This window comes from Pezoporus occidentalis, unplaced genomic scaffold, assembly GCF_034315485.1.
Source record: "Pezoporus occidentalis ecotype Australia unplaced genomic scaffold, CSIRO_AGI_Poc_V1 ctg16, whole genome shotgun sequence".
In the NCBI taxonomy this organism is placed as follows: Eukaryota; Metazoa; Chordata; class Aves; order Psittaciformes; family Psittacidae; genus Pezoporus; species Pezoporus occidentalis.
In genome coordinates this window covers 4040001-4062500 of record NW_026913425.1, presented here as the reverse complement: position 1 = coordinate 4062500, position 22500 = coordinate 4040001, and the positions used below count along the sequence as shown (strand labels likewise).

The 22500-nt window shown below is 37.6% G+C and overlaps 1 protein-coding gene across 1 annotated transcript in view; it reads right to left on the bottom strand.

Moving 5' to 3' along the window:
* Positions 1 to 9585: 9585 nt before the first annotated feature.
* The window catches only part of TBCA (tubulin folding cofactor A), a 28928-nt gene continuing 16013 nt past the window's right edge, over positions 9586 to 22500 (bottom strand). The window contains exons 2-4 of the mRNA XM_062612356.1: positions 18676 to 18781; positions 12554 to 12640; positions 9586 to 10753 (exon numbers count right to left, since the gene is read on the bottom strand). Coding sequence (XP_062468340.1) covers positions 10673 to 10753; positions 12554 to 12640; positions 18676 to 18781 — 274 coding nt within the window. The 3' untranslated portion in view covers positions 9586 to 10672. The remainder of the gene's footprint in view (positions 10754 to 12553; positions 12641 to 18675; positions 18782 to 22500) is intronic.

Sequence of the window (22500 nt, the reverse complement as noted above, 5' to 3'; positions counted from 1 at the left end):
AAAGGGAAAAAAAAAAGTCACGATTCTCAGGAGACCCTGGTACTGGCTGGAAAAAGGTAAATAAATGTTTTCTTAAAAAATACTCTTTCTGTTTTGGGCTTCATTTCCAAACCTTCTATTAGTTGCTTAATCTGTGTTCTCTGCATACACACAAACTCTTCCCTGCAGGCCTTTCTCTTCCTGGCCAGTGGCTGATAATTTAGTTATGGCTTACAAGGTATCAAATGACATTCTGCAAAAAGAAGGATTCCTGCCTCCTAAAAACGTCAGGAATGTGGGACAGTTTTCTCATGATCCAGCTGTAGTGAGGAGTTGTACCCATCTCAACATAAGTCTTCTCATTTCTTGATATTTAAACCTAGCTGTCCCTTTTCAACTGAAAGCAGAGATTAATTACAGACAATGTTTACAGTAAGTAGGGTACTATGAGGGGAGCTGAGACTCAGCACCCAGAATTTTGCATCCTGTGTTGCTAGGGAAGCTAGAGAACTGAAAGCCATTGTTTCTTTATGCTCCAGTTGAGAAGAAAGTATAAAATTTTGTAATGGGCAGAAGCTGCTTTGCATGTTGGGAGACTAATGTTTTTGTGGACTGGAGTACTATACAGAAAATGATTTTATTTAGCTTTAGAATAGTGACCAGCCATTAAATTATTAGTGCCCTGGAACCTCCTTTGCCTCCCTTTATTAGAAGAGCAGCCATGTGCTTATGACTGCAGCTGCTTCAGACTGCAGGTGCTTTTTCCCTTAGTTACAAGCACTGGGGGAATTGTACTCATCCAATTAGTAGAGGCTTCCAGTCAACATAGTAGAGCAATAACATGCCACAAGTGTGGTAAGTGCCTGACTTTGGTTTATCTTCACCTGGCATTAATGATCTCTTCTCTAGGTGGGTTACTTTCAGCCTAGAATAGTAGCTATGACTTAGGTGGATAAATTTGCATGAATACATTTAGCTTTGTATCCACAGAAAATGCAGAACTTGGTGACAATGGTGACATCTTGTAAGACTGGGCTGAAAGAGACCTTTTGGAATCAGTGAGTCCTGCAACTCTCTCCGTTTTCGTATTTGATTGGGCTGTGTGAGAGTGGTTTTCAGCTGGAATTTCTGGGTTTCCTTTTTTAGTGTTGGAGTCAGGGGTGGCAAGGTATGGTGATGTTAATCATTTCTACTCTTTGAGGGTGAGGAACTAGAGAGAAAGTCATGTGTTGGGATGTTCTAACTGGGGAGGGAGCCAGAACACAGTGTGGGGCTTGATTGCAGGTAATCAGCAGATCAAGTCCCTGTGTGCAGTGCTGGCCTCTCTGAATGCTAATAAAGTTTTGCTTTCTTCCTAGGCTGCATCATTTACAGCTAATGAAGCAGTGAGGGGTTGCAGGAGAGAGAGCCTTGTGCAGGGGATGGTGACATGCTGGGGAAGGAAACCTCCCGCACATGGCTTTTACTTTGAATGGCTCCCAGCTGTCACTGTTCTTCTACACTGTCTTCAGAGTATGCCTTCCTTCTGCTCTGCAGGGAGAGAATTAGGGAGGCAGAGATAAAATAGCCCAGTACAGTCAGGATAAGTGTGATCCTTTTTGAACTCAGTGTTTGAAAACAGTAGCAGGTTCCTTGGACTGCTTATTGAGATTCCTAGTAGGAATAAGAGCTCAAAGGAGGCTGGTTTGTATGTAAGTGTTGGTAGAACTTACCTGACCTAGCTCAAAAAGTAGTCTTGTGACATTTTTATGAGGTCTTTACTCTGGACTGCAAAGCATGCTGTCCTTTGTGATCATCTTGCCATATTTCCATTTTTAGCACAGTGTATGTTCTTTTGGGCAGCTGCTGGATTTCAGGAGGTAGGGTGTGATTCTCTCTTTGGCTTGGCATAGGCATTTGGATTAATTCTCTGCCTGGAACCCAACTCTTGTGCATCCAGAGTTAGTCTAAATACCTGGCAATAGTCTCTTCAGCTTTTATTCTTCTTCATCCTACCCTGTCTACCTAGGCACTTCAGTCAGATTTACCACCATTGACAACCTGAGCATTAGCACATAAGACTCTTAAAAAAACAGCTAGAGATTAAAAGTACCTTTTAATGTGTTAACCTTGCAATGTGTGTGATTTTTCTCTCGTAAGAAAATAATTATTTTTGCTTGGTTAACAGTATTAATTGCCTGAATATAACATACTTCATACTTAAAATATCCCGGAATAATTAACATCTATGCTTAAGACTGTCAAGAAATTCTGCAGGTTGCGTGTAGTAGCCTGGTGGTGTGGCCACGATTTTTTCCTCCTAGCTGAGACTCTTGGTTACCTTTTCTTTTTAAAGTTTTTGCATGGCTTGTTCCTGAGTTCACATGATCATTGGAGACTGTAAACCATAAACTTCCTTGAAGTATTGTTCTCCTTCATTTGTACAGCCCCCAGTGCAGTGAGGACCTAATGTGATGGCTCTTTAGATGCTGTCTCTGTAAAAGCTCAGTAATATTCAGAAATGGACCAGGTTCACCATCTGACTTTACGTAAGCTGCTGAACAGTGTGTATGTAATATTGATAATTACTGATTTAAAATTACTTTGACTAACTAATCTGAGGTTTGCTAGCTTTGCTGTGAAAATTGCTTAATTTTGATCACTCCAAAAGCTTCTTTTTTCCAAACTAGCTCCATTTACTGTGCCCAAGGGTATGTGTGGAATTTCAGATGTCTTCAGTGTTCTCAGAAGTTCACATTAGCCAGAAATTTCCAGTTGACTCAATATTCCTCAAATTAGGGGGTAGCACTCAAAAAATAGTGAAGGCAGGCAAAATAAGATCCTTTGAAAACAAATTGGTTAAATAATTCAGTATAGCTAGTTGTATCTGATATCGCTGTTAAAAACTTCAGTTTCATGTATACCTTCTTAATTTAGAGTAGTATGAAAATATAAGTTTACAACCCTTTAGGTTGCTCAACTAGGAGTAATGGTTTTGTTTGGTTTGTTTTTTTTTTTGTGTTGCTGTTCTATTTTTTCCCCACCCACTCTGTTCAGAAGGTAGCTTGCTCTCTTGTGCTGGTTAGAATTCTTGTTGCAATTTTTTTTCAAGGTGTCAAATGGTGTTTTCTTTCATGAAGGTGAGGTCCATCAGTAGGTATTGGCCATGATAAGGACTTTGAGGGAGGAAGTTTCTTAATTCACCAATTTCCCTGGCAGAGCTTTCTAGTTTTCATCAGGTGTGCTGTTAAACTTGCTTCTGTGCTTTTCCCTTGAGTGATGGCTACTGGCTTTTGTGTTCCCCACGTGTACCCCAGCTCAAGAGGGTGAGAATACAGCTCCCTGCATTTGAGGAAATTGCAGGAGTTGGCACATAGGAATGTGTGGGTTGATCTTCATCCTGACATTGCTGCATTCCTGCCTAAGGTGTTTCCCCTGGCTTCTCTGACAGCAGGATGACTAGAGGAAAGAGCCCTTGGTCTGGTCTGCTATCAAGAGCTGTTCTAGCTTCTTACAGATCCTGTGGTGTGCTGGGTGATAGCACTAAGGCCTTCTTCCTCTAGGTTCAGCATTGGTTCAGCTTGGTGCCTAGATGATGGTAGCAGGTATTGTGTAAATGATCCAAGAGAACGAAACATAACATGTTAATTCTTTTGTGGAAGCATTGATTTTTATGCAGAAATATGAAGTTCATCTTGTGTGTTGAAAACAGAGGACAAATTGTACAATTGACATATCTGATCAATTAGTTTTGAAACATACCATCTTCATTTGCAAATGGATTGTCTTATTATTTTTAACCCACTCCCTTGGAAGTGTGTAGAAACTGTAAACCAGCAGGAAGCCAAGTCACTAAAAGCATCCAGAGGAATTTCATTTTGTTTTCATAAACTAATCTACCCACTCACATCTATCTGTGTAAACTAATTACTTTTTTAATTAGGTAGCCTTTTTGATTGCTTATGGAGAGCTGTGGTGAAATTTATCACTAATTATGCTGGGGCAGGAGGAGGCCTCTGGATTATAGGAAGGACGAGAAAATTTTATTTCCTTTTGTTGAAATGGGGAGCAAGTAGTAATTGATATATAAATAATGTGCTTATTTTCCCAATTTCAACCTATTTGGCTTCTGTTAACCTTACTAATTGAGGCTCGCTCTATGCGTCATTTGGTTTCCTTCCATCTAATGTAACATCTTCAGTCAGGAAACAAAACTGTTGTAATATTGGAGTTTTCCTTCTTCCTGTTACAAGCAATGTCTATGTTGAGTTGCTCTAGATTTTGGATTTTGCAAGAGTTCAAGTGACATTTGCCCCAGAATGCGGGATCCTAGAACATGCTAGCAAGTAATGTACAAAGTTCAAGTGCTGTTTTTTTTCACTGTGCTTGAATATGTGTTTAGAAAACTGGGGAAGGTAGCAGTTACCCATCTCTTGTGCCATTTCCTCTGAAGCCCTAAGTCCATCACGTGGATATATTGTGAGGTCTTTGTTACATATAATAACCAGCATATAGCCAAGACTGCATATGGAAGAGAACCCAGTAAGTGGTTCTCCTTTTCTGTTACCTATTTGTGGTGCCCTTATAAAGAGCGGATGCTCTGAGAGAACAGGTGGGAGGAGGGCTGTTAAGGTGGTTAGGCCATAAGCAGCATGTTTTCTTCTTTTCCTCAAGCTTGTAGTCCTGCTCTGAGGCCATACTGCGGGCGAAACTTTCAACTGAATTTGCTGCTTCCCTCCCAGTTGCTTCTAGCAGGCCCCACAGTTCACTTCTGGTGCCTTACAAGCCCCATCCTTAAGTTTCCAGCTTCAGTCCAAACTTCTGGCCTCTTACCTTTCCCTGAGTGAGTCAGTTGTGCACAAAATAAACATCATTGTCAAATGGGAATTTAACTCATTTTTGGCATTGCATTAGTGATGAGTATTCAAAAATGTAAATAAAAAGGTTGGAAACCAACCAACCAAACAAACAAATCATCTGGACCATAACCTAGTCCTTTTGTTCAGAACCATTTCCAGCTTTGAGTCCACTGTGTTGTAATGTACCAGGTAAAATTTGCATTTTTCATTTAAATTTGTTCTTACTGAAATGCAATCTAAACTTTCTCAAATTAATCAGAAACCCTTTGATTTCTAGTTTTGTTCTTTATGATACTGAACAGCCTTGTATCACCCACATATTAAATACACACACTTGCATTTTCACCTCTTCTGCCATACAGGTCAGCTGAACAGAACTGCACCTTTTGGAGTGGCCAGACCCCAAATTCAATTTTAGTAGTAAATTTTTGGTAACTACGCAGTCTAGGAGGCTGTGCAGCCACCTATCCTACTATCCCGCTGATGTGGAAATTCGGAGGACCCTGGTCTATTGAGAATGAGTTGCCAGTAGTTAAGCATTTTCCTTGATCTAAACCCTTCTGCTTGCTTGAGATAAACCAGGAACTTGAATTCTTATTCCCCATGCCCACAGGAGAATGTTTTGAACCCTGGTGGCTGGGTATTAGGTGGGAGAGGTCTCAGCCTGGGCTTTTACAGCCAGTTCAGTCCGTGTCAGAGCTGAAGGGTTTCACCAGAGGTGCAGGAGGTGGGTTGCCAAAGTGGTATTGTTCTAAGGAAGTAGAGCAGCTTGGGGGGCAGGAGGAGGAGGGAGTTGTGTTTGTGAATTTTAATTTTTTCCTTGGTTTTTAACTGGCAGATCTGGATTCAAGCCTTTGTTTTATGTTAAGCAGGAAAGATTTGAAAACAGGCAGATAAGCCTTTCTTTCTTCTGATCTTTACATTTCCTGCAGGTTAAAAATTCTTGCATAGTTTATTGCCTTTTGTGAGTGCCATTATAAAAGCTCAAACTTTTCCCTTGCCTGAAAGTCAAAATATTATAGTGTTGCAAGTGTTCATAGCACGGGGTATATTCTGATGCTCACAGGTCTGCAGAATATCCATTTACGAAATGCATGCCCTTGGATTCAGTGGCACTATGCTAATTGGCTTTGCACTCTGCAGTCAGTCCCCTTTTCCTATCTCAAGGTACTTTGGAAGGCTTCTAAAAGGGATGTGCTGTACCACCTTTATCCTTTTCTGTGGATTTAACACAAAATATCTATGTACAGTTAGCTTTTCCCTCCTGTTAAAGGATGGTGAAGTCTTAAGATATACCTTGTCCATTTCTGTAGCTAATTATGTGCCTGCAGGATAGGCTTTTTCTGTTGGAAGTTAAGTCTTTGTGTCTGTTCCTTCTGGAGATGTGTTTCAGTGGATAAATCTCCTTTTAACTTGTGCTGTGTGATCTTAGTGAAATTCAGCTAATTCAACTCAATGAGCAATGTTTTGTCTGGATAAAAAAACAAACTAGAAACATTATTCACTCTCTTCCCTTTTATGCTAGTAAGCTGTGGCCAGAAATGACCTGTACATAGTGAAGCTCCTTGTGGAAGTGCTTTCAGACCTTACTGTGCTTTTCCCTCTTCCCCATACTACAATTTTTTTTTTTTTTTAATAAAAAATTTCAGTTTTCTTACTTGTGTTGTTGGTTGGTTTTTAGTATAGTGCAACCAGTTACAAGAACAGATTTCCATATTTCAGTGAAGTGGTACCTGTTTGGCTAATGACTAAGAGGGTAAAAGGATGTGGTGGCAGCTGTTTCCTCTGCTTGTATTTTGGAAGTAACTGACATAAGACATTGCAGTCTAAGCAGAAGTTCAGAGATGCAAATCCCAGACAGATGCAGCTTAGTTATTGCAGTTAAAGCTGGAAGAATAGGGGTGAGGAAGGGATTTGTGGCTTAATGATGTGCTTCCTATGGTTCGTGCTGAAGTGTGGATGTTTCTTGGATCCTATTCTTAACTATTCAACAACTTTCAGAGAAAGTAAAATGTGTGGTTTTTTGGCTTTTTCTTTTGTTGCTTTTGTTTGTGGTTTTGGTTTGTTTGTTTTGTTGTGCTTTTTTGTTTTGTTTTTTTTTTTTTTTTTTGTGGTTTTTTTTTTTGGGGGGGGGGGAGGAGTGGAATGTTGGGGTTTTTTTTGTTTTTTCCATACCTTGCTCCCAGAACATAAACACCATAAAACAGCAACCCAAACCATGGTGCTAATAAATTGCAAGGTTTGATTTTTGTGTAGAATTTTGAGGGACTTTATTTTGTGTTTTATTAAAAGCTTGTCAGAAACATTGTTTTAGAATCATGGTTACTTTTATGACTGAAAGAAACTTACTGTCAAAGAATCCTTGGTAAATTATCACTAGGTAAGAAAATGCTTTGTATTAATTAAAATCCAGAAAGCGACTGTATCCTGGGCTGCATCAAAAGGAATGTGACCAGCAGGTTGAAGGAGGTGATCCTGCCCCTTTTGCTCTCATGAGACCCAGGAGTATTGTGTACAGTTCTGGTGTCCTCAACATAAGAAAGACATGTTGCTGTTGGAACAAGACCAGAGGAGGGCCATGGGAATGTTAAGGGGTTTAAATTTTAACTGTGGAAATTAAGGTTAGATATAAGGCAGAAGTTCTTTACTTGTAAGGGTGGTGAGGCACTGGAATGGGTTGCCCAAGGAAATTGTGAATGTTCCATCCCTGGCAGGGTTCAAGGCCAGGCTGGACAGAGCTTTGGCTGACATGGTTTAGTGTGAGGTGTCCCTGCCATGGCGGGGGGGGTTGGAACTTGGTGATCTTAAGGTCCTTTCCAACCCTAACTATTCCAACCCTAACTTGGTAACATAAGAAAAGCAACTGGCCTGTAAATTAGCTAGTTATAAAAAATTACCTGAGTGTTGTGGTTATCTTTCAAGTGAAGGAAAAGAGGGCAGAGTTTTGATTATACAGTATAACTGAGGACTTAAGAAATACTAATTTCCATGTGAAGGTACCAACTTTATTCCATAGTTGTATTTGGATGCAGCACATCTTCTGCATCGAAGGGCAAGAATCTTAATTGCGCAAGGGTAAAATTAAAAGCAGATAGTAGTGAACAAACATGTAATCAGAGCAATTATAATTAATTTCCAAATTGTTATCATAAGTCTACTTTCTTCTTCTCAAATCACCTCTTCTCTTCAGTCAGGGTGTAACATCCACTGCTGTTCTGCTATAACCTCTCAGTAAAACAAATACTTTGTTCATCTGGTAAACCATCAGGAAAATTCTTAAACCTCCTCAACAGAGGTATAACTGAAAGAACAGTACCTCTGTCCAGGGTGTAAAAAATGCAGCATGAAAACTGAGTGATAAATTAAGATATATCATTGTATGGAAAGGTAAAGACAATTCATCTATTTTAGACTTTGAATGGCATCAGTAATGCCAGTGATGAGGTGGAAAGAGAACAGAAGTCAAAAATGCTTCCTAAGACAACAGAGGTCAAAAATGGGACTTTTCTCTTTTATGATGGTCTCTTGTATCTGCTAATGCAGACTATGAATATCCAAAAAGAGTAAATAAACTTGAAATCAGAAATAATATGGTATTACTTGATGTGCTACTACCTTTTGATTTTGGGGTCTGAGAGGGTAGCAACAATTCTGCTGCTTATACTTAGTTTTCTGCATTTTACTTCACTATGGAACCTGGATCTAGTCTAAATGATAAATGTTTTGACAGTAAAAATAATTATCTTTATGAATAATCTACATCTAGCCACTCACAGCTCTGCTGGAAAAATGCAGTCTACCATAATCTATCACTGGATCAACTACTCTGCTAGCATGAGTAATGCATGGCTTTGCCAAACAGCCTCCAGGGGCCAGTCCTATGTTATTGCTGGCCTGTCATAATTTTTTGATGTAGTTTTTACAGGTATTGTTCTACTGTCCTCTCAGAAGTTAAGACATTTCCAGAGGCATCTGAAAACAAGAAACCACTTTCAGGTATGAATTCATCTTGATTTTCATCAGTGAAGCTGGCTATTTTCTATACAACAGAACATGCACAGTCTTTTGGAGAACTTTGTAAGGAGAAAGAAACGGGAGAGTATCATCTTGCTTAGTGCAAGTCAGATGGAGCTAGAAAATAGCTTGGACAGAGAAGTATTAGGGGAAACATGAGAAACCACTCTACACTAGAAACTACTGCACCAAGAAACTTTTCCCTGGAGTCTGGTTTATATGGTAACTCCGCAGTCCCAAATGCCTTTAACTCTAAATGCCAGCTTAAAGTGTACCACAATACTACTTTCCTTCAGCCACTACAGGTCATGCCTCTTGTTTAGCTTCCATTCTGACCTGCATTTCTTGTAGTGCTCAGCAACTGTGCATCAGTTCTCTGTGGGTTTGTTTTCCAGAAGTGTGTATTTTTAATTCTGAAGAAGAGTAGTTTTTAAGTTCTGCTTTACCCAGCAGACTTGACACCCCCATCTCCTTTTTAGCTCAGCATTTATTTACCACATGCCACTCAATGACGGCAAAGTATGCATGTACTCTTATGAAACCATAGTAGTGTCACAAAAAGTTTCACCTCTTAGCACTCTCTAATACTGGTGTGTGACCACTTCAAAAGCAGATCATTCTGCAAACATTCAGAAATCTTATGGTGTTGATAATCTGTCAGAGCAGTGTTAAGAGTAATGGAGAAGTAGACTTATTACTCCCAGTGTTCTTAAGGCACACAAATAGAGGTAATGAAACTGCAGTTTACCCAAACTCAAGCAAATTAACAAAAAAATTTATTAAAAGTATTCAATATAGCACCACACAAAAGGTACACTGTGCTCTGTGTTGCGTTTATAGAACATGCCAGAGCACTTTCAAGCTAGAAAAACTAATGTAAAAAGCTTTATCAGCAGAGCTTACCTTTTACTATTTAGAGAAGCTATTCTGAAAGAACCACAACTTTTGTATGTAATGGTTTAATGGTCTTCCAGGCAGATTAAGCACTGTTCCCTTACCCATCAGTTCTCTTTCATCTTCCAGGATGAGCCTTGTTCAAAAAAATGTCACTAAAACCAAGATGTTTTCAGGAAGAGCCTTTGGTCCATAACTCTTACCAGCAGATCCAACTGACAACATACTAGTCAGCTGCTAAATTCTGTTTCTTAAAAAAAATAACAGAATTTTGATCAATGGTAATGGTGTGAATTTGGCTCTAGGAATCAATGCCAGGCAAATTGAGGAAGATTTGGAATCAGCTCTTAATTGTGTCTTGGGTGCAAAGATAAGGAGTACATACTTGATAATATTAGCGATAAATTGCATCATAGAAAAAAAAGGGTGATTTTGAAGGGTCATTTACTCCCTCTCCTCTTTCAGTACAGATTCTTATACTATAATTAAAATTATTGAAATTATTTCAAATATAAAGTGCTTCTAAAACCCATGGCAGGGGCTTGGAACTAGGTAAATCTTTAAGGTCCCTTCCAAGCCAAACCATTCTATTTCATTCTAACATATTTATTGGTCCCTCATATTCCTTATAACTAAACTTTGATTCTTAGCATGAGGTGGTCAGATTAAGTTCTGTATATTACTTGCTACACTATTACACTTACATTAAATTGGCTTTTTACTTTTTTGTAGTATAGATCAACTGGAAATATTTATATTTTGTCGGAATATGGAACACACAGATGTTTCAGAACATCCTTTATTTGATGCATCTTGCAGTTAGAGAAAGGCCAGTTTGCATAAAGGGAACCTTAGCAAGTCAACAATAGTAATAGAGCCATAGTCAAACAAAAGTGTGGAATGGACCCAGTGCTAATGCATATAAAGAGAGAGTATTGAAAAACTTTCTAGGCTTCCAGCTTCACTGATTCCAGTATGGAAAGTGCTTCTTTATACTCTTCAGCTTCTTCCAATTCTTTTTCTTTTTCCTGGAATCAAAAGCAAAATTACTGAGTACTTTGAAAATAACTGATATATTACATTTAAGAAGGTAAGGGGGGGGGGGGGAAGGTAAAAACAGGCTGGGAGAAGGCTGAAGCACTCAACAACTTTTTTGTTTCAGTCTTCACTGGCAGCCTCTCTTCCCTCACCTCTCAAGTGGACAGACCACAAGACAGGGATTGGGGGAGCAAAGCCACTCCCACTGTAAGTGAAGGTCAGGTTCTTGACCACCTGAAGAATCCAAACCTACATAAGTCTATGGGACCTGACCAGATGCATCCCAGAGTCCCAAGGGAACTGGCTGATGTAGTTGCCACACCAGTCTCCCTGACATTTGAAAAGTCCTGGCAGCCCGGTGAAGTCCTGGAGACTGGAAAATAGGAAACATTGCACCCATTTTTAAAAGGGTAGAAAAGAAGGAACCTGGGAACTAGCAACCTCTCAGCCTCACCTCTGTGCCCGCAGAGACCATGAAACAAATCCTCCTAGAAGCCACACTAAGGCCCATGGAGAAGTGGAGGGTGATTAAAGACAGCCAGCATGGCTTCATCAAGGGCAGTTCCTGCCTGACCAACCTAGTGGCCTTCTGTGGTGGAGTGACTACATCAGTGGATAAGGCAAAAGCTACAGATGTCATCTATGTGGACTTCTGTAAAGCCTTTGACATGCTTCCCACAACATCCTTCTCTTTAAATCGGAGAGGTATGGATTTGATGGATGACCTGTTTGGTGGATGAGGAATTTGTTGGATAATCGTACCACCCAGAGGGGTAGCAGTCATTAGCTCAATTTCCAAATAGAGATCAGTGAAAAGACGGTGAAAATATACCACTAGAAAGTTGATTTTAATAAAACCATTGAAGGTAGGTAAGCACAGAAAGCAGTTCTTGAGGACTTTTAAATTCTTAACCATAACTACTCCATTCCCTGTTTTAAGTTTGTACAGCACACACTGTATGGATCAATAGCACCACTTCTGCATGATGCTGAAATCCAGACCAGTTAACCCTTAAGTAACTAGTTCAATAACTAGTACAGGCATACTACCTGAGGATAAGACACCTTAAGTTTTCCTTTGAGAAGGGACTTGCATTTCAGCCATCAAATGTGTGTGGGGCTTAATTTAGGGTATGTATTTTTAGCCTCACAGTCGCATTTACATTCGTAGCCGATTTCTTGATGAGAAGGCAGCTTTTTAAAATAAGCATCATGATGTCTAAACTTAGTATAATTTTAGTGATACTATTTGTACAAGAAACTCTTTATTCCTGCAGGTATCGTATCTTAAAAATGTGGCACTAGTGCTCACATCACTAGCAAAATGTAAAGCAGTACTTGGCAAGGACTTTGATGTCTTGTTTCTTATTCATAGCGCAATAAAAGTATTCTGAATGTTTCGGTTCACTAGAAGCATGTTATGTACATCTACACTGTTTAGAAAACTACCTAAAGTAGGCGAACTCTTTTTTTCTGATTATGTAACTAGTACAGAAATTCAGAGTCCATTCTAGCAGTTCAATATATAAGAGTATGTTGAGTGTACATTCCATTAAAGACAGCTTCTAAAATTCTAACACACACAGGTTTTACAGACTGAAGACCAAGTCTCCAAAGACAGTTATCTAAAATGAAATATTGGTATGTTATAGGATACTAGTCTTGGGACCTATAAAAAGTAATTCGTCAGTCCTAATTTGCTGCAGTTGCGCTGCAGACAAGCATATTTATCCGAGTTCATCAAGGAAGAGCAGCATTTCTTGATCAGTGGGTTATGGTGCCATACTTACTAGTAGCTGAGTAAGATCTGCATGTGCGGCTTCTAATCTGCGCTGGCAGTCTGGAATCATCATCTGCGACTCTTGTAAGAGCTCAATCTATGAAAATCAGAAGCCAATGAGATAAGAATGTATTCCAGATAAGAACATTTATTTTTTAAGGTAAGTCTTTACTCTGAAAAATCAATCTAGTCATCATCTAGGAATTCAGAACAGTTGTACCTATTTCTGGAACAGGCTTTTTTATTAAAAGACACTCAGCATAATTGCTTAAAACTCTGTTAATTCATAGGACACTTCCATATACTTTGTGCTTAATTAAAGTATTAGGTGTGAAAAATTATTTAGAATATTTTTCTCTTGAAAAAAAAAAAGTGTTGCCTGGTAAGCTTTCTGTACAGCATTTGTTAAAAAGGCTATTTAAAACAAACTTTCTCCCGCTGTCATGAAGCAGCTTCATCCAAAATGGGATCAGCTGGTTATATAAATATCTCCTGCATCTTTTGGGTAATAAAGAAAAACAGTGTTCAGATAATACCACATAGAGATAATTACTGCATGAAAAAAGTTATTGAGTTATTGATCACATTGTGTGCACACTGCAGGAGGCTCTGACTGAAAGACAAAGGTAAAGAAAAATGAAAAGCAAAGACCAGCAGGCTCATATTTTTGATGCTTATCATGCATAAAAAGTTATTACTTATCCTTGTGCTTCATTTTAGGAGAAAGATTATTCTCACCATGCACTTTGAACAAAATTACTAAACTGGCACCCCACTGAATCTGAAAATCCTGCCTCCTCCTAAAGAAAACAACTACAGAGTTAAACAAGGGCACATTTATTTCATGGAACATTTCTGGATCCGAAATCAAACCACTAAGAAGAAAAGGTGTGCAGAGTTGTTCAGTAACATTAAATCTATTTAGAAATGAAAATCTGTTAGATATTTAAATATGAAAGCTCCTCTGCATCCAGGACAACCTGCAACAGAAGGCGTTCCCTTTAAATGACTTACTTCATTCTGTCATTACTATGTTGTATTCTCCTTTCAGTATTAATGCATATAGGAAGGCCCTCTGTAGTAAGACATTATCACCGTATTTTTTAAGTGTCATATATTTAAGTTCTTAGTTCAAGTACTTTTTAAGAGAAAGGGTTTAAAAACTTTGTTTCCAGTTTTCTTTCAGAGGATCTAGGGTAAAACCTGTCTGATGATGCAAAGATGGGTGACAAATGTTAAAAAAAAAAAAACAACAAAAAACCCACAAAGTTCTAGGTCTTGTTTGTATTATCACTTTTCTTTTACCCATTCATTGTTGGACTATTAAAAGTAAGACTGGCAACTCTGCATATTACACTTTCAGCAGTTAAGGAGTAAATAAAGGTTTTTAACTTCCATAGAACGAGGTGTATGGTAAACTGCTTGAGATGATGCCTTCTGCTTTATGTAGTAAAAATGTGTTCTATAAGGAATACCCACACAAGTGGGAGACAACCCTCTAGATGTAATGCCTCAGTATTTCAAAAGAGCTTTCTCTGCAGCTCTTCTTAGCTGAGGACTAATCTTGTTTCTTCTACAGCAGATTGCTTTAGGATATAAAAGGCATGAAGTCTGGAAACCAAAATATACTTACACCTGCCTAGATAAAAAGGAAAACAGCCTTTAGAAAACAAGGGGAAAAAAGTTCACAGTAATGATCTCCCATCATCTAGTCTCTTTCAGATGATACATGAGGCAATAGAACCAACATTTGAAGGCATTTTTAATACCAGATATATGTTAGGAATAGAATTCTGTACTTAGTACAGAAACTTCCAAGTTGCTAGCTTTAAAGGAAGCAAACCTTACTTGTTAAGGATGCTGTCTAAATAGATACATGGGAGCGTTAGACTCTTCATAAGCATTTCAACTGCCTCTTTACCTAACCAAATAGAGCTGAAGTTCAGATTATTAAACAAAAACTATCTCTTTAAAAAATATGAAAATAACCAGACTGAAACTGTATGTTTCATCTAACCTTATTGTACTTGATTGGTGAGAGGAATGAACCTTTGTTTGTACCAGTCAGGTGGGGGCAGAAAGAAGGAAAAACGTAAAAAGCCAACTGAACTGGAATATTTCTCTGAGACAGAGAATATATAGACATTTTAAATTGAAAAAGTTACAGAACATTACTATGTTTCTTTCAGAGAGCACGTCTCCAGTATAAAATTAGCAACAAATTATCATCTTCTACAGTAAGTTTCCAAAACAACACACACTGGTTTCAAATGTATTTAACTGTTTCAGGAGACACTCTACCTTTCACTCAACAAAGCAAGAGAACTACTGCTGTTTTCACTGATACTTGTAAAAACCTGTGTGTTAGCAAGATGTACTTTATGTACTCCTGTGTACACTTTGTCATGCAGATACTAAATTATGTTAGATCCATTGGATACTTAATTCATTAGGAGACGACATCCTCAAGGAGTAATTTGGAACTGTAGGATAACTTTAAAAAAAGTAAAAAATTATCAGTAAAAATTCTGGCAGTTAACAGTGAATCTACAATGCCACTGAAAGGAAACGAGGAGTTAGTACTTCCGGCTTTTCTCACATTCAGTAGCCTAAAAGCATTAGCTGGGAAAAGATGTTTATTTATGTATGAAACACCTCAACAACCACAGAAATACATAAAACTACTGGTTCCTATCATTAGTCTGCATTCTTAAGTGATTACAGTGTGAAAAGTTTCTAGTACAGGTAAAGTCTTCATACACTGATAATCATTACAACTGTGAAGAAACTAAGTCTTCATTATGAAATAAAACTCCACACAGAGATAAAATTGCACTACTTACTGCTACCAGTCAGGGCTCTTCGTGACCCTCCACAGAAGTATATGCAGAATTACACCTGGTGGAATATATCAAGTCTCAATATTTTTTCCTAATTTTTTCAAACTTGATAAAATTTTGTATAGAATACTTTTTAATAAAATTATTTTCAATTTAGTATTTTATTAAATTACTTAATAAACCTTTTTCCTACAAGTCTTCTAGTTGAATATAAGTGTGATTTTGAGATAGGAAAGTTTTTATTTCATAGTCTACTTTTCCCCAAATACTGCTCTTCAATTTTTATGGTCTTTTTTCTACCATTTTGGTTCAAATTAAGTTCTAAATTTCTCATCTGCCTTAATAGATAAAAAACAGACAATAGCAGAGTGATGTTCAGGTTGTTGTTGATTTGTTGCTGGTTGTTTTTTGTTGTGTTTTTTTTCCACATAAGCTGTGGTGGAAACAAAAGGGCTTCCTTGCCTCAAAATGCTAGAGATTCTTTCACTCTGATATACAACCTACCACAAGTAGCTCTCACCCAGCTCAGACTCAGCTGAAGTACACGAATTGCAACTTGCAAGCAGTGCACATACAACCTGTGCCCAGGACAATAGCAATATAGGGGTGTTATAGGTGAATAGCAACTGCTGACCCCTCAGGGATATGGTACAACATTGACTGACTTAAAAGGTCTGGCTTTATTGAAAGCATAGTGTTACCATGGTGGGAGCCACAGGACACTGATGATAATCAAAATGGGGAATGCAGCAGAGCCCTGCTTGGGGGTGAACAGTAAAACATGCACTGATTAACCTGTCATACACATACAATGGCCTGTTTTGCTCTTCAGTGAGCTTGCTGAGGTATGGCAGGTGCCACTGTCCAAATTCCAACCCACCATCATGCTGCTGCCTGTACAAAGGTGGGAGCAGATGGGGGGGAAGCAACATACCCTGGTTTACCATAACAATGAGATAACACAGGCCTGGGACTCTGCATATTCAGATGTGGGGAAGAGAACTATCGTGGGTTACCATAACAGTCTTCTCATGCCCTCCAATAGGTTCTTCAAGTAATAATCTTGGTCAGTGAATACCAGCACTGTGATAAAACTGTCCTTTATGTTTCTCTGATGTTGAATCTGCTCCTTGTTAAGCAAGTCTTTCTGTACAGTGTTAACAACTTCCAACTACCCCAGCTGGTCACTACCTCTGCTGGAGACCACTGGAATTCACAGAAACAAGCTGCCCCACTGCATAAGGAGTTATGAGAAAAATACTTAGTCAAACTCAACTCTTGTTCTACAAAGGGACTGATCCCTCAGTACAGGCCAAACACAACCTAAAGTCTACATATGCTGTAGGGACAGCAATACTAATTTTAAAGTACAGTTTTCCATAGTCACTTGTGTACTGTTAAACCATATGTTCTACTGCAGAGTTGTAATTAGTAAGCTAAATAAAAATATTATTGCATTAAAAGGTAAGCATCTCTCCTTTAACCCTGGATTGATAAGTATGTACATACCTGATTTAGCCAATACCTCATTTTTTCATTATTGAAAGAAAGACTACAACCATATTTTTAAATACATAGTTATTCAGATTAGGAATTATTAACTAAAAGCAATTCTTAAAATGTGTAACCACAGATTTTTTTTTTTCCTGAAGAACATCTCAAAGTATTAACTCTATCCAAAACACGGTTCTGATCAAGCTCTCCTGTTAATATGTAATTTTCTTTGATTCTATAAAAAGAGTGTGCATTCTTTCTGAGCCTACAAATTCTTCATAACCTGAAATATTACCAACTTCCAGAATGAAAAGTGCACTAAAAGAAGAAGAAGAACTGAAGGTGTCATTGAGGAAACTGATTGCTTTCAAAGTGAATCAGGCAATTTCTGAATGAATCGAGACTGTTCTCTGTGAAGGCTTTTGTCATTGGTCTCTGAGAATACCTTCAGGTACTGTGCAACATTTCATTTCACAGAAGAAGTTCACAGCCTCTGCTGGTTTTGACTTTGATGATATCTTGCAGGTCACTGCAGAAATACCACGGTGCAGTCAAATAATCTGATAAATGTGGGACACTAAAAATGAGAATTGCATTCATTAGTTCTTGTTAGCACCAGCGGATTTTCAGAAAGGCTACTGTTCAGTAGGATCTTGGTGTCTCAGACCATGGTGAGGCAGAAGAACAGCTCAGCTCTATAAATACAATTCTTTATTTGTATACAAATTCTTTATTTGCATTTCTTTCCTACAGCATAACAAAAGCAAGGCTAGTCATACACACATGAACTGAAATCTGAACTTATTAAAAAAAGTTGGTTTAGCTTGTTTTAAAAGGTCTTTCTCCTCTCTTTTTTATTTTTATATTTGAGTATACTGAAACCTACTTTTCCATCATTTAAAAATGAAGATTGGAGAACAGTAGGTTACATTTTATAATGTATAATAGTAAAAAAGTTAAAATAATCTTAATTTACAGTTTCAGTTTCTCTGAAGACTTAAGAGAAAACAACTGGGAAATGCTTGGAAAAAGACCCAATCGTAGTCAAAAGATTTAGTTGAAAGAATATAAAGGCCACAGTTAAGCACGTGTCACTCTTCAGTAAAGAATAAACACGAATCTCCCAAACCCAAGCATTTTCCCAGTTAGAAGGAAACTTGCCACTCTTTCTCCTGCCAAAAGGCTATATAACAACCATCTGCAGACACTATCCTTTGAAAACTTCCAAGAACAATTTAGTCGTTTAGTCATATTGTAACAGTGACATCAAAATGTACTCCTGAACAGATTAAACTATAGCATACACCTTGCTAGTTGGAAACTTCACTACAAACTCTAACATCTGGTAGGAGCAGTTGCATACCCATTGCTCTCTCTTTTAGGTCCATGATTTAACAAAAGGGACACTAGTATACTCACTCAGGAGTTGAAATGTTTCATGTTCGTATTAATTATCAAACAGTCTCACTTCATTGTAACACCTGGACTTACCAGCAAGCAAGCACTTAGTTTACCTAAATGCCAGACCATGTATGTATGGCCTCATACACACTGTTAGTGAGTGACAGCCATCCTGAAACCAAGTACTACATAATCCATAAGGTCTCCTTATAGTTTAATAGCTCTGGAGTACAGGAAGCTCTACAAATTCTTACTATGACTTTTATAATTGACACAATTTTAGTCTAGTACTTATATAACAGGAGTCTGGAAAAAGGTAGATTATTTTATTTAAGGATGACTATTGTTAAATGAAAGCAAAGAAGGATTTTATAAAACAAGTTTTAGGATATTTTACCTGCTTCTTAATTCCATAATCATCAGATGCTTCAGCTTTCATTTTTTTAATCTTTTCTTCTTGCTGTTTTACTTCATTTTCATACATAACTTTTTCTTTTGCCAATCTGCAATTAAATCAAGTGATTGTGTTAATCTGGTTATATTACAGTAATAAGTTACACTATTGATAACACAATTCTGAAAGTTGCAGACCTATAAGGTAATGAACAGTTTTACTAAATAAAGATTCTTAACCACTGCAAAAAACTGCATCTAGGAAATGCTAAGTTTAGCTGTGATGCATAATGATGCTTATGAGGATAATTTAAATTGAAAGTATTCTTAAAGATTCTGTGTAGATTCACCCATATTGAATATCCTTAGAAAGCTATATCCTGGTACTTAATTTCAAATACGTAACAGAAATAGCTAAGATGCCTTGTAGATTGGATAAGTGCTAACAAAGGCAGTAGTACAGAGAAGAAAGCAATCTATCTCAGAAGTGTCCTCACATCACAGGTAGCCAAAATAAACAATATGAAATGTCTGCAAAGAAAACACTGTTATCATCAGCTATTAGATCAGCACTTGCCAGACCTTCTCAATATCATCCAGGTTCTGACAGTTTCGCAAGTGTCCTATATTGTTCCAGTCAGCTGGTGTTTCCTCTTTCATATTCAATACTAAATAACACCACTACACCTTCATTATTAGACAAATGACAGACACCCTTCTTAGTAGTAACACTGAAAAAAGTTATAACGTGTAACTGAAAAGAAAAAGCCCTTTTAGGTTCAAAAACTGTGATCCCAGAATATTTTTCTCCTGATTACCACATTTCATGCCATTAAGTGCATTACTTCCCATACTAGTTTTCATACAAAACAATGTAAAATAAAATTCTGAAATTACATAGTAGCCTTAATCTTGTGTTCCTTTGAATATTTTCTCCATTTACCTTGATGCTGATTTGGGGGTTATACACAAAATGACAGTTCCATAATTTCAATCATAGCCATTTTGTTTATGGCCTCTCTTTCAAAGGACTAGAGTCCATCTTTGAATCCTAATAATGGACCCATACTTCAGAATAGAATGCTTTTTTTTTTTGCTAACAAGCAAAATTAAATGTTGAGAGCAATGTAAATACTTCTGGATGTCAGAAGGGAATATTAAGGTGAAGTCTAGTCTGATGCCTTACAGTAATTTTTACACTGCAACCCATTATCCAACTTTATTATTGCTTGTTAGAATCATAGAATCATAGAATAATTAGGGTTGGAAAGGAGCTGTGCCTTACTTCTTGAGGTTGGCATCAGCCCACCTCACAAGCGTGTCGAGGTCCCTCTGGATGGCTTTCCTTCCCTCCAGGGTATCAACCGAACCACACAGCTTGGTGTCATCAGCAAACTTGCTGAGGGCGCACTCAATCCCTCTGTCCATGTCAGCAACAAAGATGTTGAACAAGATCAGTCCCAATACCAATCACTTGTTACTGGTCTCCAGCTGGACATTGAGCCATTGACTACAACTCTCTGCGTGCGGCCATGCAGCCAGTTCTTTATCCACCGAGTGGTCCATCCATCAAATTGATGTCGCTCCAATTTAGAGACAAGAATGTCATGCGGGATGGTGTCGAATGCAATTGTTACTTCAATTTTGCTGTTGCATCTTCCACTTTATTGCTTATGTTCATTAGGTAAACACTGGATCACGTAATGCTAGATCTGAACCAAAACATGCTCCTGGATCTTGGGAATTACAAAGTAATTTCTGATCAGTTAATTCAAGACCAAACTAAACATTGATATGCTACTGCAAACCTGAGAGCATGCCAAAGAAAATCCTTCCCAAACAAGAATAAGCATCAGATCAGCCCACGTAAGATTGTTTAAGGAGGACTTAACAGCCAAAATGGATATAATTACATTCAAGAAGCAAAAAATATATTACACAAATGAAAACAGGATAAATAAAGGCCTAGTAGAGAGAGCTTCATGGTCATGTTAGCGCACTAGAGCAAATCAATTCTTAATTTGTCACAGTTAAGTACCCTATTAGAATTTCTAGTGCTGAGGATGGGCAGAATGGTACTGGGGTGACAAGAACCTTTTATGAAGTGAAGCTGCTATAAAAGCATCACTGCAGTAGTATCTTGAGAAAAATTCCAAAGAGCATGTACTGATATTGCAACAGCAGGAACCTTCCCTGCTTTTATTAGGGCTTACATCAATCAAAAAAGTTTTTGCTAAAATAGCCTTAAGCTATGGCTCCACAACAGATGACATAAGTTAGGCTGTGACAACATGCACCTGAACTCATCTCAACGCTCATGGAGTCACACCATCAGAAAGGGCCTTCAGCCTTACAAAGAACCTTTAAGCAGCATACAGAGCATGTACTGCAGGTATCGATAAGACCAGTTTCTACAAGTCAGCCAAGTACTGGCTTTGAGAACAGTACTAGGGAAAGACAACCTAATTACTACTAATAAAGACACTAAATCAGTGGCTGTAATTTCAACTACTGGAACTAGCTCCAGCATTAGCATCAGCAGATATTGTTTTAATAGAGGATTAGTTAATTGTTTGATCAAGGTTACTTGATTTAAATCCAGATAGTATTACTTGGTTTGCTATTTTTAGGTTCCAAAAAAGTTAATTTTAATCAACCTATGAGACACATGATTTTTTTTTTTGAATGAGAACAGCAAAGAAGATCAGGGAAAGATAGGATTAAATGCAGCTTTTATGTCAATTTGCATACTGAAGTGTGCATGCCATTGAAACTGAAGGCAACTTACAATCACTAAACCCATCATTTTTAATTATTTTCTTAGCTAAAAAAAAAAGCACAATGTTTTTCATTACTTGTGTTTTCACATTATATTTTGATATTCTCATGTTGCTCTATGCACACTAACTTTTAAAACTGATTGATATTCAGTTTTCCTTACTCTTACCAAACAGGAAAGGCCCACATGTTCTAGCCTTGGTTAGAACTTAATTTAACTTGATTTTTTGCCCATATTTCTCATATTTTAATACTTAAGAATTGCATCCATATTTATCTACCTATTTCTAGTTCTGTAGTAATTGTACATTTCAGAAGCAGAACTTGAAACATTCTACTTTCAAAAAAGGAACACAAGACACCTGAAGTATGAGACAATTTTCTGTGAAAATTTTCCACTGAGCTTTTCTCCGTAATCAAAATGATCCAATTTAATGTTCCATTTATCATTTGTAAGATTGGGATGCTGATGTTTAATGCTATCAAGTTTTGATTTGAAAACATTTCCTGTATTAGACTGTTTGTCTAAATGTCATGAAGGCATTTCTCCTGAATATGTAGCCTGGGGAGATACTGAATTAAATCAGTAACTTGCTTTCAAAATGGAAGTGGAATTTCATAATGCAGTAATACTACCCCTTACTCACCACCTGAAAATTTCAACAGAATTCTGCACAAAAAATATCCACATCATAATTTGTTCCCCTCTTCTTCCTTGACCATTTATCTATCTAGAAACAGGATTTGGGGTTTTTTGTTTGTTTGTTTAAGGGTTTTTTTTGGGGGTGCAGTGGTGGTCGCTGATTTTTCTTGTTTTAAAATCTGTTGCATTTCAAGTACACAAGTCATTTATAGATGAAAAAAAACCTACAACCATACAAACCACTACAGGCATAACTTTAGTAGACATTCTATAGTGTCATAAGAAACACAAGCTTAATAACTTTAACTGAAAGAATCCAAAATAAAAGGAATCAATGTAGATTACTTCCTATCCTAATTATACTTGCATATGACATATGTACATACATAACTTGTATATTACACATAT